This window comes from Bufo bufo, chromosome 1 (genome assembly GCF_905171765.1).
Source record: "Bufo bufo chromosome 1, aBufBuf1.1, whole genome shotgun sequence".
NCBI classification, from domain to species: Eukaryota; Metazoa; Chordata; class Amphibia; order Anura; family Bufonidae; genus Bufo; species Bufo bufo.
Genome location: NC_053389.1, coordinates 529,125,161 through 529,143,687, shown reverse-complemented (window position 1 = coordinate 529,143,687; position 18,527 = coordinate 529,125,161). Strand labels below are relative to the sequence as shown.

The 18,527-nt window shown below is 41.0% G+C and overlaps 1 protein-coding gene across 1 annotated transcript in view; it reads left to right on the top strand.

Moving 5' to 3' along the window:
* The window catches only part of GRM8 (glutamate metabotropic receptor 8), a 1,632,513-nt gene that overhangs the window by 1,167,488 nt on the left and 446,498 nt on the right, over window positions 1-18,527 (top strand). Inside the window, exon 6 of the mRNA XM_040413776.1 lies at window positions 4,530-4,730. Within this exon, the coding sequence (XP_040269710.1) occupies window positions 4,530-4,730 (201 nt within the window). The remainder of the gene's footprint in view (window positions 1-4,529; window positions 4,731-18,527) is intronic.

Here is an 18,527-nt window from a genome sequence, read left to right as displayed (position 1 = left end):
TCCATTATCTGAGCCATAGTTTTTTTTATTTTTTGGGCGATTGTCTCAGGTAGGGGCTCATTTTTTGCGGGATGAGGTGACGGTTATATTGGTACTATTTTGGTGGGCAAACGCCTTTTTGATCGCTTGCTGTTGTACTTTTTGTGATGTAAGGTTACAAAAATATGGTTTATTTTGCAAATTTTTTATTTAAAATTTTTACAGTAGGCCTGAATTAAAGATTTGTTTGCCCAAAATGGCTGTATTTCAAATACCTGAATCAAACCCCTGTATTTAAAGGGTGTATCTCACACGGCCTGACCCACAGTAGGCCTCAATTAAAGATTTGTGCACGAAATGGCGGTTTTTCAAATATCTGAATATAACCCCCTGTATTTAAAGGGTGTATCTCACACGGCCTGACCCACAGTAGGCCTCAATTAAAGATTTGTTTGCCCAAAATGGCTGTATTTCAAATACCTGAATCAAACCCCTATATTTAAAGGGTGTATCTCACATGGCCTGACCCACAGTAGGCCTCAATTAAAGATTTGTGCACCAAATGGCAGTATTTCAAATATCTGAATATAACCCAAATGTATAAATGGTGTATCTCACAATGACATATGCAGCAAATGCTGCCAAATAAACTTTTTTGCCCAAACGGGTGTTTGTTTAATAGCTGAATATGGCAGCAGTATATAACCCAGGAATTTCAAAAGTCAAGATGCTGCAAGGCCTGAAATATTGTGTATTTTGCCCCAAAAAGGGTGTTTTATTAATAAAAGAATATAAGCTCTGTAAATACAGGGTGTATTTCACACAGCCTGACCCACAGTAGGCCTGAATTAAAGATTTGTGCACAAAATGGCGGTATTTCAAATATATTAATATAACCCAAATGTATAAAGGGTGTATCTCACAATGACATATGCAGCAATGGCTGTGAAATAAACTTTTTTTGCCCAAACGGGTGTTTGTTTAATAACTGAATATGGCAGCAGTGTATAATCCTGGAATTTCAAACGTCAAGATGCTGCAAGGCCTGAAATATTGCGTATTTTGCACCAAAAAGGTGTTTTATTAATGAAAGAATATAAGCCCTGTATATACAGGGTGTATCTCACACGGCCTGACCCACACTAGGCCTCAATTACAGATTTGTTTGCCCAAAATGGCTGTATTTCAAATACCTGATCCAAACCCCTGTATTTAAAGGGTGTATCTCACATGCCCTGATCCACACTAGGACGCTATCAAGGAATTGTGCCCAAAATGGCTTTATTTCAAATAACTGAATAGAAAGACAGTATGTAAAGGCGGTATCTCACAATGACATCTGTAGCAAAGGCTGCAAACTAAATTTTTTTTGCCCAAACGGGTGTTTGTTTAATAACTGAATTTGACAGCAGTATATAACCCTGTAATTTCACACGTGCTTATGCTGCAAGGCCAGAAAAATAGTGGCATTTGGCAAAAAAGTGTGTTTTCAAAAACCCAGAAAATGATGGCTGTATTTCTAGCTTAAATTGCACACTGAGTAATCCAGATGTTGTATATTGCAAAAAAAAAGTGTTTTTTTGGTAACAGAATATGAAAGCTGTATATATTAAACTTGAATTTAACACTTGCAGATCTGAATATGAAAGCTGTATATATTAAACTTGAATTTAACACTTGCAGTTCAGGAAAATAGTGTTTTTTGGCAAAAAAGTGTTTTTAAAACCCCAGAAAATGATGGCTGAATTTCTAGCTTAAATTGCACACTGACTAATCCAGATGTTGTATATTGCCAAAAAAAAGTGTTTTTTTAGTAACCGAATATGAAAGCTGTATATATTAAACTTGAATTTAACACTTGCAGATCTGAATATGAAAGCTGTATATATTAATCTCGAATTTAGCACTTGCAGTTCAGGAAAATAGTGTTTTTTGGCAAAAAAGTGTGTTTTTAGAACCCCAGAAAATGATGGCTGTATTTCTAGCTTAAATTGCACACTGACTAAGCCTGCAAATGCACCAGATGTTGTAAATTGCCCAAAAATGGGATTTTCAATGTCCCAAAAGCTCAGATGCAGTGCTAGTGCACTGAGCTTGCATAAAATTGCCGCCGCCGCCGCCCACCAAACTGACTTATTAAAGTTATTTTTTTTTCGGTCACTGGGCTCAGGGCAGGATAAAAAAATTGTGCCCTGCACCCACAAAACACAATGTATGTAGATGGCTGAGTTAGATTCAGATTTTGAGCAAAGATTCAGTCCTCTTCTCTCCCTGAAATCACCAGCAGCATCCTCTCCCTACACTAAACACAGCAGAGTGACGTGCAGCGCTACGTGACTCCAGCTTATATAGAGGCTGGGTCACATGCTACACTGGCCAATCACAGCCATGCCATTAGTAAGCATGGCTGTGATGGCTTCTAAGGTCAGACAGTTAACAGCTTGTTGATTGGCTGCTCTGCAGCCTAACAAAAAGCGCCAAGAAAGTGCTGAACACCGAACCCGAACCCGAACCCGAACTTTTACTGAAATGTTCAGGTTCGGGTCCGGGGTCTAAAAATCCTAAAGTTCGGTACGAACCCGAACTTTACAGTTCGGGTTCACTCAACTCTACTCAGCAATGAAACTGCAGTGGGGGTCATACTGTATGGAGGGAGAATTGGGGGACAATATACTGTATGAGGGTCACTGGGGGTAATTAATTTTACAGAAGAGGGGGCACTGGGAGTCATTATAGTCTGTGAGGGGTGCTACTGGGGTAATTATATTGAATGGGGGGCACTGGGGGTCATTTTACTGTATGTGGGGCTCTGGGGGTCATTATACTGTTTGGAGGGCCATTGGGATCACTATACTGAAAATGGGGCACTGGGGGTCATTATACTGTGTTAGGGGCCCTCACACAGTATAATTACCCCCCCAGTTGCCCCCTCACAATTATAACGATCCACCCCAATGTCCACCTTACACAGTATAATTCCCTCCCAATGCCCCCTCACACAGTGTAATGCCCCCCCCCCCACAATGTCCCCTCACATATGTATTATTGCTAAAGTGCAGGGAAGCCGCAGCTCATTTCCCTATCAACTTAATTGCAACCTGAAATTTTGAGATCTGGAAGTGATATAAACCTGCACCAGCAAAGGGGTTCTCAGGGTCACAGTCCAGTCCAGCAGGGTGGATCAGACTCCATGCAGAGTGTCCGGTGGGATCCAGCACCTACCTGCTGCTATTATAGCTCCAGAGTGCGGGGGAGCACAGCTCCGGGTGCCCAGCTCCTCTACTCCCACTCTACACAAACAGAGCACTGGTCACTTCAGATTCTCCTCCCCCCTGACAGCAGCTCCAATGTGTTGGGCGTGGTTACATAGCATAACCACGCCTCTATGCAAATATTTAACAGCCCCCCCTCTTCTACTACCAAAATGCTCCCTTTTAGCGGTGGCATCACCGCATCATGCAGAATGTGTGTCTACTCTTCAGGGATCGGGACAGGGAGAGCCGGGTTCCAGCCCTCCCCTCTTGGCACACACTGCGCAGTGGGCCTCCCCAGGACCAGAGAGCCCCGGCACGTTCCCGGGTATGCCGAGTGCTGGAGCCGGCCCTGCTCATAGTGTGTAACATTTAGTATTATACGTATATATTTTATAGGCACTCAAATATAACTTTTTTACTACCAACATTATGGCAGATTTACTAATACTGTTGAGATTTGCACTGTCTAAAAATATGAATCAAAGTCTAAAAGTAATTGTACAGTGCCAGAAATTGATTGCCTCTCCTCAGGATATGTCATCAATATAAAATTGGCAGGGATCCGACTCCTTAAACTTCAATCATATGTTTGAAGAGGCTGCAGTTCTCATTAGTCTTTATGTGTATGCTGTCTAATTTGTGGCATTGCAGAGTAATAACAGCTTTCTTTCCTATTCAAGTGAATGGGAGAAAAGGCCACTACTTACAATGCAATGCGATTTGTGACGAAGTAATTTGTAAATGATTAAATTTCTTAGTGAAATTCGGCGAAGCATCCAAATCAAATTTTTTTATGATTTTGCTCATCTCTACTTACATCCATTGGAAGCTTACCAGTTCAGATCCCAATATATTGTTTAATTTTAGTATAAGTCCCTATTCTTTCAATGGATATTGCTAACTAAAAGGATTATCACATCCCATGGGTTGCTGTTCATTGCCCTATTATGATATCTATGGTCTACTGATCAGGTCACCCCTCTGTAGCTACCTATAGCCTCTGGATCCCTCTCTAGTAGGAGCAGAGAGCCTCTGCAGAGGGCATGTACTTCTCTCATTAGTCAGGACAAATCTTAAGACCACAATCAGAATTATGAGTAAAAACTGTTTTATAACAGTACTTTACTGTGACCATTCTATAATCCAGAACATTTATTAAACCTGCACAGTGAGGCTCTTTTAATGTTTAGCTAAAGATGCTTTACAGTATTTTATCGACTTGTGAATAAAATCAATTGCAATGTTTGCTCTGTATTATTCTCTGCAATTAAGCATCCATGTAATATTTTATTTTAGGATTAGAACGTATTGGGAGAGATTCCAGCTATGAGCAAGAGGGAAAGGTCCAGTTTGTGATCGATGCAGTGTATTCAATGGCTTACGCACTCCATAGCATGCACAGAGATTTTTGCCCTGGTTATGTGGGTCTTTGTCCAAGAATGAAGCCTGTGGATGGAAAAGATCTTCTTGGTTATATTCGGGCAGTCAACTTTAATGGTAAGTTTGTTTTTCAATTGTTTTCTCATATTCTGTTTAATTTTGCAAACTTGCAAAATGTTTTTACTTGTATACATTAATATTTTTGACTGGATGTTTCACTTGAACTTAGATTATGTTGTACTGTATCTCTAGAAATATTTTTACTAAATAGAAAAACAGTATCACAGTCAAATAGAGTTGTGGATGAAATCCCTCTGGGAACCTGGGCTAGGGTCCTATTTATTCGCTTGCTACCACCCTCCTTCACCGCATACTGGAGTGCTGCCTCATTTTTTGTCTATTACAAATATTTTTAAGTATATGTGTTCTTCCTGATCTTTCCTACTGTTGCAATATATCCAGAAAAGAGTGGCAAGAGATGAACAGCTTTGGAAAAAAACCTAAAAACATTTTTGTATTAGTCTGTCAGGCATAGTATTGCAAACACTTTTTATATTTTTAAACATTATTTACTACATTTTATACATATATATATATACACTTTATACTCACATAATATTATGGCAATTGAAAGAAAAAAGAAAGAAAAGAAAGAGAGAGAGAGAGAGAGAGAGAGAGAAGAGTAAAAACAATAGGATAGAGAAGAGAGGTGTTTTCTTTCAAAACTGGTCATCTCATGCTAATCATCTTGGGATATCTCAAGCCAAGAGGAAAGGTAAAGAAAACATATGTGTAGTTCACTCCTTATTTATTATGTGAGTGTCAGGTGTACATCTTTTCTACTAGTATTTGCATGCTATAAATTCATAAATAAAGATATAGGGGGTCATTTATCATTCTGAAATATGCCTAAATTTGGCGTATTTCAGGCTCAGATTGCGGCACAACTAGACGGCAGCTCAGATTGCGGTACAACTAGACGGCAGGCCCGTCTCATTCACCATTTTCTATGCCTGTTTCAGGCATAGAAAAAGGTCTAAACATAAGACAACTCGGAAGCTGTCTTACATTTAGAACTGGCGCTGGATGTGCCGAAGCTATGGCACATCATATCTTTGGCAGATCCACCGCCGGCTTAGGACTTTATTAAGACCGGTGTCTAAAACGCCGGTCTTAATAAATGTGCCCCATAGTAAATAAGACATGATGAATTCCTTTAGATTCTCATTTCCTATGTATTTATTTTGAAATTCCTAACCCAGTTCATGTATATTGTAATGGCTGTATATAGGAATATTCACCCAGCTTCTGTTAACTGTATGAAAGCATTTAATAATTCATAAGTACATTAAATGACTAAAGCATTAGAAGTTCATGTAAGAAGATAACACAAGGACTTTTACTGCATGGAAAATGCTCTTTTTAGAAAAATAGCTTGGCTACAGTCAGCAAGACATTACCCTTCTCTGGCTAATGCAAGGTGAACGTTGAATTCTATGCCATTCTTTCAAACAAATGGCCAGCCTTGTAATGCATGGAAGGGCTGAGTCTGATGTAGCAAGAGTCATTCTTTGTAAATCTCTTTGTACAAAGAAGTATTTTTGAAGAAAGAGAACCATCTTGCCAGTGCCACTTATCGGAAGTGGCTCCCTATGAGTTAAGATTACACTTTCCAATAACTCTTTGGATTTGACACAGGAATATAACCAGACCAAACATACATCCATAGGCAGCTGTTTCAAGGTGCTTGCCCCTCGTCAGTATGGAGTAGGATTCTGGTGGCATAGTGCGATGCCTTGAGCGACTTAGGCAGGGTGCTGAATCTCAATAAAGAGACCAATCCTATATGGAAACTTACTGGAAGCACTCCATGGTATGGAGAATTATTTGCAATGCTCCATGGGAAATTAATATTAGTGTTGAGTGAATTGAACTCCATGAAGTGGAATTCGATCTGAATTTAAGGAAAAATTTGATTCACCATGAAGCCAAATTTCCTCGTGCATTATAGTAACTAATGAATTTTACCTGAAATGTTGTTAAAAAAAACAAAAAAGAAAATCATAATTACCTCTGTAAAATACTGTTTGAGCATGAAGAGCCGGGCACCTCCATCTTGATTAAAGATCGCACACGAAACCCCTTGCGTGGCCCGTGCAAACATAATTACGTCGGCCGGCGCGGTAACATCATATGTCACCGCGCCGGCCGACGTAATTATGTTTGCACGGGCCACGCAAAATTTCACATTAGACCTTCATTCAAGATGGCAGCAGATGGATCTTCACGATCAAATGGATGAGGGTATGTATGATTTTATTAATTTTTTTATTTTACTTTGTATTATTGCTATCAGATGCCACAATCATGTATGAACGTGACGGGCGCAATCAATGATTCCTGTCATTGCACCCACCACTTACAAAGAAATGTGCTTCATGACGAAAGTAATTTGTCACAAATCAAATTTTTTAGTAAAATTCGGCAAAGCAACCAAATCAAATATTCCCAAAACTTCCCTCATTTGTAACAAATATATAAAGAGGTATCTCACAATAACGAGAACCATCTCACCAGCATCACCTATTGGAAGTGGCTCCCTATGAGTCAAAATCTAACTTTTCCAAAAGCTTGGGATTAGAGATTCATCACTCTGCCTAAGCTGATAGTCTCATTAGTACATTTGGGTTTCTTTGGACCTCCTCTATAACATTTATATGCCCTATTGTGCTGTTGCCTAAAATCATCTCCTCATTGGAATAATGTTTTTGTTTAATTGTGTATGATATGAGATATAAATGGGTTCATTATGACTTGAAGGGGACCCCTGCCATTCAGCACAACAAAAGGGACTTGGAGCTCCTGTGAACAGTTTGTACCCTTTTTTTATTTAGATGTGTATCGTAGCTTTATAAAGAAAGGTTATTTCTTACATGTTGTTGTATCTATTTATGGTCCTTTACCTCTCATAAGCCTCAGATCATAATTTAAGTATATTAAATATAATTCTAAAGATTTCAAACGATTAGAGCAAATAAAATATATCATCTATTCTGAGATCCATTACTGTATCTTTATTTTTAATGCTTCCTGGATTAATACTGAACTATTGAGCATTAATATTAAGACTGGACTTTTAATTAGTTTGTTTACTCAAAATGTGAATTTCTCCTGAATGTCAGTCATATGAGAATCATTCTTGAATATCTGCCATCATAGTCTATCTGCTTGCATTGCCTCTAAACCTAATAGATATCATCAGCACTGTTTATCACAATACACTTCACTGACCGCAGCTGGCAGCCTTTTTGAAAATGCACAAGGTCATTCTGAATTTAGTTTCCAAGTAGAAGCTGTTATTAGCTTCAGGTAAAATACCCAATGTGCTTGGTTGCTATAGATATACTCCAGGTAGCTATTTGGCATTCAGGCTATTTGAGACAGTAACTATTATAATAGCTTTGTGATAAAACATAGATTAGGGTGGGTTCACACTAGCGTTATGGCTTCCCGTTATAACATGGTTATAAGCCTTTAAAAGGCATCTTGTTTGCTTTCCGTCCTAATTGAAGTCTATGGGAAAGCATAACAGATCCGTCTAGGTCCCGTTATGCAAGACGGAAAACAAAGTCCTGTCGACAGGACTTTAATTTCCGTCTTGCATAATGGAACCCAGACGGATCCATTTTGATTCCCATAGACTTCTATTAGGACGGAGAGCAAACAAAATGTCTTTTAAAGGCTTCCGTTTTGCATTCTGTCATAATACAAGTCTATGGGCAGAAGAACAGATCCGTCCTTCTGTCTTATAGATTCCGTTATTTTCCATTATAAACATGTTCTAATGGAAACCCATAATGGAATCCCTAACGCTAGTGTGAACCCACCCTTAGACAATTTTTAAAATGGGTCAAAATGTGTTAAAAATTATATTTAATATATACACATTAGCAATTGTATTACTTTTTTTTTTTTTTTTTATAATTTTATTCATTGATGTAAATGATAGATACAGATGTAGGTGTTATATATCACAGTAAGAGCATAAATCACAGGGTACATAAGCATGCAAATAGGATTATATTGAAATTAGTAATACATTGAAACTAGAATAACTTTAGGTCAATACAGCACTACATGTTAAATGTTATGAAGATTTCCCAATTTTTCCAACTGTGTTTGAATTGAGGATGGGACCTATTTTCCCAGGCTGAGATTTCATTGAAGCGATAAAGAGTGTCTACTTTAGTGATCCAATGATCTATGGAGGGGAGGGCCGACGACCTCCAATAGCGGGGGATTAAGAGACGGGCAGCTATCAGTAAATTTTGTAGTAAAAATGTTGCTTTGGTGGAAGAGTTGGCTACGTCAAGGCCTAGAAAGGCCACTTGAGCGGACATTGGCAAGTTTGAGTTACATATTGCATTACTTAAATTTCTGCCCACCATTTGTGAATAAGATGGCATTTCCACCAAATGTGATAGAAGGTGCCCTTCTCCTCTCCGCAATGCCAGCAGGCATCCGATCCGCCTTTATTATAAATAATTGTGGCATCAGGCGTCTTGTACCATCTTGTATAAAGTTTAAACCCATTTTCCTGGATCCTCACGCATCTCGAGGATTTATGCAGCATCAGGAATAGGCTGGATTGTTCAGCTGGGGATAGGGAGCAGTTAAGATCATTCTCCCAAAGTCTAATAAAGGCTGGTATGGGCATCATGATAGGAGTGTTAAGCTTCCTATAAATTAGGGAGATTGGTTTGGCTATGGGGGTTCAATTGGATATTAAGCCTTCAAACCACATGAGTTGTCTTATAAGGGAGTGATAGGGTACATATTTTGAGATAAAATTTCTCAAATTGGTAATTATGAATGATTCAGGTTTGGTATCAGGGATCATCTTTGAGAAGGCCCCTCTATCCAACAAAGTGCCCCCATCATCAAAGAATAGATATTTCAAAGCTTTTTAGGTAGGCAGGGAGGCTCTGTTTCAGTTCAATTGGAGCTAGGTCTATTAAGTCTCTGACTTAAATAGTCGGAGATGGAAGGGGAATACCATAGTTTGAGGTCTGGAACCATCTCCATGTTTCTAGTGTGGCTTTAATGGTTTGACTAAGAGTAAGGTTATTAAAGGGTATGGTTAGTGCTAACCAAGAGGCTTCTAAGTGAGTATCCTGCCAGTGAGGTCTCCATCTCTATACAAGAATTATGGGGTGGGTGAATGAACCAGTCTAATACTCTTGCTAACAAAATAGCTTGATTGTAAAGGAGGGGGACTGGTAAACCTATGCCTCCATAACTTCTAGGTTTTGGAGTTGTGAAAGGGCAATCCTCAGTTTTTTCCCATTCCAGATAAAAGACCTAATATGTTTGGTTAGGGTTGCGTAATATTTTTTAGGTATGGGAAGGGGTAGCACTTGTTGTAGATAATTCAGTCTGGGTAAAACCAAGGACATCACCATATTTTTGCGCCCGAACCATGATAATGCTGGAGAATGAAGGTTGGTCAATTGTTCGGTCAGCGAGATGAGGAGAGGGGCGTAGTTAAGGTTGAATAGGTTGGATGAGTCTGGAGTTAATTTCATGCCAAGGAAGGATAAGAAGGGGGCATCCCAATTCAATTGAGATTGTTTGGCTAGATATGCTTTTTTAGAGGGCTTCAATCCCATAGAAAGAATATAAAAAAAATTGACGTTTATCTTAAAGTTAGATAAGGTTCCAAATGCTTCTAACATGTTATATACAGTATAAGGGGCAATGACGTCTCTGGATTTGTAGTTAAAACCATAAGGCTGCTACCTTGTGATCCTGACCCCCCATTTTTACACCCTGTATTTTACTTTCTTGTCTAATGAATTGTAAGAGCAGCTCCATCACCATCACAAATAATAATGGCGAGAGAGGGCACCCCTGCCTTGTTCTGTTTTTTATGGAAAAAGGACGGGAAAAAGTGCTGTTTATCATAACTGAGGCAGATGGTACATAGAAAAAATAGCTTGTATAAAGGTTTGGGGAAGGCCGAATTTTTCTAAAGTTAAGGACATAAATGTCCATCTGACCCTATCAAATGCCTTCTCAGCATCTGTGCTGAGAAGGACTAGAGGGTGGGCAAATTTTTTGGCATGGAACATGGCATTAACCAATCTGGCAGAATTGTCTTTCCTCTCTCTTCCTATTACAAAGCCAGTTTGGTCTTTATGGATCAGTTCTGGAAGGAGGGGAGCAAGACGGTTCACCATCATTTTTGCAAGGAGTTTTAAATCTAAATTTAGAAGTGAGATAGGGTGATAGTTAGCGCATTGGGCCGAGTCTTTTCCCTCTTTGGGTATGATGGATATATAGGGTTTTGGCATATCTGGGGATAAGGGCACGCCTTGTAGTGACAAATTACATACAGTATTTAGGTAAAGGATAAGGAATTTACTGAAAGTTTTGTAATAGATCGCCCTAAGGCCATCTGGTCCTGGAGCTTTGCCTTTAAGCAGATTTTTTATAGCGGAGGATAATTCATCCAGCCGGAAAGGGGAGTGTAGGGATTCTTTCTTTTGGTCTCCTAGCTTATGGATATTGAGATTATCTAGAAATCGGTTTATAGGGTCAGGTTGTTGAGACGAGCCCACATCTCTCTCTTCCGGGGAAATGTTGTAGAGGGATTGGTAATATTCATGGAACTGCTGGGCTATATCTTTGGTCGTGAAGGCTTGAGAACCGTCAGTTCTAATGATTTTGTGGCTATAGCTTTTCACTTTCCTTTTTTTTGATCTTATTCATCATAAATTTGGAGATCTTATCTCCATGAGCAAAAAAATTATATTGGGAGTGTAGAAAAAATGTAGATGTCTGGGAACTGAGATAATTTTTTAGTTCTGCTCTAAGTTCTCCCAGACGAGAGAGATGCTGCTCCAGGAGGGATTTTTTATGTAGGGACTCCAGTTTCTTAATTTCAGCAAGGAGATCATCCATACGGGCCATGTTTTTCCTTTTAAGTTGTGTCCCTAAGCTAATGAAATGTCCCCTGATATATGCCTTGTGGGCATCCCAAAGCACCTGAGGGGAGGTCTCGGGGTGGGAGTTTAGGGTGAAGAATTCTTCAAGGGTTTTTTGGATGTATTGAATGTAGTCTTGGGAGGAGATCAACTGTTCGTTGAGTCTCCAGTTAAAGGATTTAGGAGGTATCTGTGGAGCAGAGATGGAGACCAACACCGGAGAATAGTCAGAGAAATGGATAGAGTCCATTTTTGCTTTAGAGCATAAATTAAGGTGTTCATTGGCGATTAATATAAGATCTAGTCTATGGTATGAGCCATGTACACTTGAGAAAAAGGTGTAATCTTTGGCCAGGGGGTTAAAGGTTTTCCAGACATCTGTTAGGCAAAGATTGTGGAGCTGTTTTTTGATAGAGCTGAGCGTTTTGAAGGATATGGCAGATTTTTGGGGCGATGAGTCCAGGAAAGGGTCTAATGTTGGATTAAAATCACCGCCAATAATAACTACTCCTTCCTTAATAGTGTCAATGATCGGGAATAAATCATTAAACCAGTTTTTGTGTTTATTAGGGGCGTAAATGTTGATAATGGTATATACTTGATTTGAAATGGTACCCTTCAAGAGTATACAGGGAGTGCAGAATTATTAGGCAAGTTGTATTTTTGAGGATTCATTTTATTATTGAACAACAACCATGTTCTCAATGAACCCAAAAAAACTCATTAATATCAAAGCTGAATATTTTTGGAAGTAGTTTTTAGTTTGTTTTTAGTTTTAAAACAAATTGTGTATACAACTCTTGGTGTTAGTTATAGGTGGTATAGAGTTACACCCAAATCATGCAGAAAAAACATATTTGTAAACTGGGATTATTTAAAACGTAACCTTTACTAGGTCATTTAAAATATAAAGTCACACTAGGTGAGAGACGACAACGACAACAATAAATTCCTCCGCTGCATCAATTCATATTCATATTCCGTTAAGAAATAATAATGGGAAAAAGAAAAGATGGGTGGATCTCACCTCGTCTGGGCGGGGTCCAACTGTGAAGGATGGTCCTGGCGATGGTGTAGCCGCGGACCGATGTGACCAGGTGCTGTAGTGGTATTGGCACAATGTATATCCTACAAGGCCCTATTATGGCTTTCCTGCCTGCCTAGGGGGATAGGGACTCAAACCTGCCTACCACAATGGAGCACCCGCCCCGACAGGGGCGACCCCACACCGAGCCTTTCCCTCAGTATGGGTCTGTGTACCTAATAAGCCCTAATTATAACGCCCTACATGCCATGTTTCTGTCACTTCTGGACATCATCAGGGGACTCCGTATGTATATTCAAGGGCAACTACAAATAAAAATTATAAACAGACACTCAATACAGGTCACCAATTATTGAGCACCGCATGCAGAGTGGCTAGTTAACAGCCACAATTTACTTACTCAGAATCAAGGTGAGTTTGGCCTCGTATTCTTTAGACAAGGAAAAGGATAGCTCTTGTCCTCACTGATGCAGGGGAAGTGTCCCTTGTCAGTCCATGTCTCACCCAACATAACAGTAGTTTGGGTGAGCATTGAATGGTCATTAACCGCCTCCTCTTATATCTCTACCTCCGCTACGTGTACGCCCCCCGTGATCAATTGACTCACCTGTCCAGGTATCGTGAAACGCATGTGTTGCACCGTGGAACGCACGCCGCTCGCGTGCGTTCCACCGGACCGGAAGTCAGCGTCACATGATGCGGCTAAACCGGAAGTGAGGTCGGAGCCTAAGTCAGAGCGTTGCTGTTGCATAGCAACTGCCAGGCTCATGACGCTTGGCCTCCGTAGCAGGCACTTGATACCTTGCCTGTCATTTTCAAAAATTGCACAATCGCATTGCAGATATTATTTGGCATTACCACCGTGTACAAGCTCCTCCCCTTTCAAACACTGACCGATTCCTAGGCCAGAAAAACCTGAGCATAATCATATTATAATGCTGTTTTTTAGGTGATTCCACCATCGCGTCCTATGCGCTCATGGTTTAAGAGGTGACAGCATTAAAACTGAAGATAATAATCCGGTCAAGGAAAGCCCACTCCTCGTCAATTGCACTATATGTGAACACAGTGGGATGTATCCACCATCATAACCATATGCTCAGATGAGACAGCGTCTAGTCTGTGGATCATCCTGAACACTTGTGGGGGAGGGGCGGAGGGATGGAAGGGGGGAATGGAAGCCGCAGTTATCGGATTTCCTCGCTGTTATTAACGTTCTTGTCCATCATCCCATCCCATGCGTCCATGGATTGGGCACATGTCATAGGAGGAGGGGCAAGACAAATATCCCTCCATAGTTGTTGAGCTTAAATGTACGTCACAAAAAACAGCAAAAATTTTGCTGTTCATTTAAACCAAATGGATGAACTGTTTTGAGATAGAAGATCCATTTAGCCTCACATTGCAGGATCCTTCTATCAATATCACCTCCTCTGGTACCAGGTTTAATTTTTTCAATTCCAGAGAAGGATAGACAGTCCGATCTCCCTCCATGTTTGGTGTTAACGTGACGTGCCACCGATGTGTCTTTTTCATTTCTTATATCGCTCAAATGTTCTCCTATTCTCCTCCTAAATTCCCTACCAGTCTTCCCAATATACTCTTCGCCACATTCGCATGTGATCTTATACACCAGACCTGTGCTTCTGCAGTTAATAAAGTCCGTAATTGTATAGACTTTATTTGTATTGTTACTCCTGAATGACTTCGCTTTGGCCATAAAGGGGCACGCCACGCATCTGCCACATTTGTGGTTTCCACTGATGCCCCTTTCCAGCCAAGTCTTAGGCTTAGGTCCTGATGTATAATGGCTGTGTACCAGCATATCGCGGATGCTTCTGCCCCGTCTGTAAGTGATGCTGGGGTACCCCTTTATGGCCCCGCGAACGTCAGGATCCATTAAAAGCACGTGCCAATGTTTTGAGATGATATCTCTAATACCTGAGGAACATCCATTAACCTCCTCAGGACCGCCGTACGCAGGATTGCGTCTTTGCGGCGGTCCTGTTGTTCTGGGTGGACGCGCCGGTGCGTCCTCTCGCGAGACGCGAGATTTCCTGTGAACGCGCGCACACAGGCGCGCGCGTTCACAGGATCAGAAGGTAAGCGAGTGGATCTCCAGCCTGCCAGCGGCGATCGTTCGCTGGCAGGCTGGAGATGTGATTTTTTTAACCCCTAACAGGTATATTAGACGCTGTTTTGATAACAGCGTCTAATATACCTGCTACCTGGTCCTCTGGTGGTCCCCTTTGTTTGGATCGACCACCAGAGGACACAGGCAGCTCAGTAATATGTTGCACCAAGCACCACTACACTACACCCCCCCCCGTCACTTATTAACCCCTTATTAGCCCTTGATCACCCCTGATCACCCCATATAGACTCCCTGATCACCCCCCTGTCATTGATTACCCCCCTGTCATTGATCACCCCCCTGTAAAGCTCCATTCAGATGTCCGCATGATTTTTACGGATCCACTGATAGACTGATCGGATCCGTAAAAATCATACGGACGTCTGAATGCAGCCTTACAGGGGAGTGATCAATGACTGTGGTGATCACCCCATATAGACTCCCTGATCACCCCCCTGTCATTGATTACCCCTCTGTCATTGATCAACCCCCTGTAAAGCTCCATTCAGATGTCCGCATGATTTTTACGGATCCACTGATAGACTGATCGGATCCGTAAAAATCATACGGACGTCTGAATGGAGCCTTACAGGGGAGTGATCAATGACTGTGGTGATCACCCCATATAGACTCCCTGATCACCCCCCTGTCATTGATTACCCCCCTGTCATTGATCACCCCCCTGTAAAGCTCCATTCAGATGTCCGCATGATTTTTACGGATCCACTGATAGACTGATCGGATCCGTAAAAATCATACGGACGTCTGAATGCAGCCTTACAGGGGAGTGATCAATGACTGTGGTGATCACCCCATATAGACTCCCTGATCACCCCCCTGTCATTGATTACCCCTCTGTCATTGATCACCCCCCTGTAAAGCTCCATTCAGATGTCCGCATGATTTTTACGGATCCACTGATAGACTGATCGGATCCGTAAAAATCATACGGACGTCTGAATGCAGCCTTACAGGGGAGTGATCAATGACGGAGGTGATCACCCCATATAGACTCCCTGATCACCCCCCTGTCATTGATTACCCCTCTGTCATTGATCACCCCCCTGTAAAGCTCCATTCAGATGTCCGCATGATTTTTACGGATCCACTGATAGACTGATCGGATCCGTAAAAATCATACGGACGTCTGAATGCAGCCTTACAGGGGAGTGATCAATGACTGTGGTGATCACCCCATATAGACTCCCTGATCACCCCCCTGTCATTGATTACCCCTCTGTCATTGATCACCCCCCTGTAAAGCTCCATTCAGATGTCCGCATGATTTTTACGGATCCACTGATAGACTGATCGGATCCGTAAAAATCATACGGACGTCTGAATGCAGCCTTACAGGGGGGTGATCAATGACAGTTAGGTGATCACCCCATATAGACTCCCTGATCACCCCCCTGTCATTGATCACCCCCCCTGTCATTGATCACCCCCCTGTCATTGATCACCCCCCTGTCATTGATCACCCCTCTGTAAGGCTGTATTCAGTCTTTTTTTTGGCCCAAGTTAGCGGAATTTTTTTTTTTTTCTTACAAAGTCACATATTCCACTAACTTGTGACAAAAAATAAAATCTCACATGAACTCACCATACCCCTCACGGAATCCAAATGCGTAAAATTTTTTAGACATTTATATTCCAGACTTCTTCTCACGCTTTAGGGCCCCTAGAATGCCAGGGCAGTATAAATACCCCACATGTGACCCCATTTCGGAAAGAAGACACCCCCAGGTATTCCGTGAGGGGCATATTGAGTCCATGAAAGATTGAAATTTTTGTCCCAAGTTAGCGGAACGGGAGACTTTGTGAGAAAAAAATAAAAAATATCAATTTCCGCTAACTTGTGCCAAAAAAAAAAAATTTCTATGAACTCGCCATGCCCCTCATTGAATACCTTGGGGTGTCTTCTTTCCAAAATGGGGTCACATGTGGGGTATTTATACTGCCCTGGCATTCTAGGGGCCCCAAAGCGTGAGAAGAAGTCTGGTATCCAAATGTCTAAAAATGCCCTCCTAAAAGGAATTTGGGCCCCTTTGCGCATCTAGGCTGCAAAAAAGTGTCACACATCTGGTATCGCCGTACTCAGGAGAAGTTGGGCAATGTGTTTTGGGGTGTCATTTTACATATACCCATGCTGGGTGAGATAAATATCTTGGTCAAATGCCAACTTTGTATAAAAAAATGGAAAAAGTTGTCTTTTGCCAAGATATTTCTCTCACCCAGCATGGGTATATGTAAAAAGACACCCCAAAACACATTCCCCAACGTCTCCTGAATACGGCGATACCAGATGTGTGACACTTTTTTGCAGCCTAGGTGGGCAAAGGGGCCCACATTCCAAAGAGCACCTTTCGGATTTCACTGGTCATTTACCTACTTACCACACATTAGGGCCCCTGGAAAATGCCAGGGCAGTATAACTACCCCACAAGTGACCCCATTTTGGAAAGAAGACACCCCAAGGTATTCCGTGAGGGGCATGGCGAGTTCCTAGAATTTTTTATTTTTTGTCACAAGTTAGTGGAAAATGATGATTTTTTTTTTTTTTTTTTCATACAAAGTCTCATATTCCACTAACTTGTGACAAAAAATAAAAACTTCCATGAACTCACTATGCCCATCAGCGAATACCCTGGGGTCTCTTCTTTCCAAAATGGGGTCACTTGTTGGGTAGTTATACTGCCCTGGCATTCTAGGGGCCCAAATGTGTGGTAAGGAGTTTGAAATCAAATTCTGTAAAAAATGATGAGTGAAATCCGAAAGGTGCTCTTTGGAATATGGGCCCCTTTGCCCACCTAGGCTGCAAAAAAGTGTCACACATCTGGTATCTCCGTACTCAGGAGAAGGTGGGGAATGTGTTTTGGGGTGTCATTTTACATATACCCATGCTGGGTGAGAGAAATATCTTGGCAAAAGACAACTTTTCCCATTTTTTTATACAAAGTTGGCATTTGACCAAGATATTTATCTCACCCAGCATGGGTATATGTAAAAAGACACCCCAAAACACATTCCCCAACTTCTACTGAATACGGAGATACCAGATGTGTGACACTTTTTTGCAGCCTAGGTGGGCAAAGGGGCCCACATTCCAAAGAGCACCTTTCGGATTTCACTCGTCATTTTTTACAGAATTTGATTTCAAACTCCTTACCACACATTTGGGCCCCTAGAATGCCAGGGCAGTATAACTACCCCACAAGTGACCCCATTTTGGAAAGAAGAGACCCCAGGGTATTGAGTTCATGGAAGTTTTTATTTTTTGTCACAAGTTAGTGGAATATGAGACTTTGTAAAAAAAAAAAAAAAAAAATCATCATTTTCCGCTAACTTGTGACAAAAAATAAAAAGTTCTATGAACTCACTATGCCCATCAGTGAATACCTTAGGGTGTGTACTTTCCGAAATGGGGTCATTTGTGGGGTGTTTGTACTGTCTGGGCATTGTAGGACCTCAGGAAACATGACAGGTGCTCAGAAAGTCAGAGCTGCTTCAAAAAGCGGAAATTCACATTTTTGTACCATAGTTTGTAAACGCTATAACTTTTACCCAAACCATTTTTTTTTTACCCAAACATTTTTTTTTAATCAAAGACATGTAGAACAATAAATTTAGAGCAAAATTTATATATGGATGTCGTTTTTTTTGCAAAATTTTACAACTGAAAGTGAAAAATGTCATTTTTTTGCAAAAAAATCGTTAAATTTCGATTAATAACAAAAAAAGTAAAAATG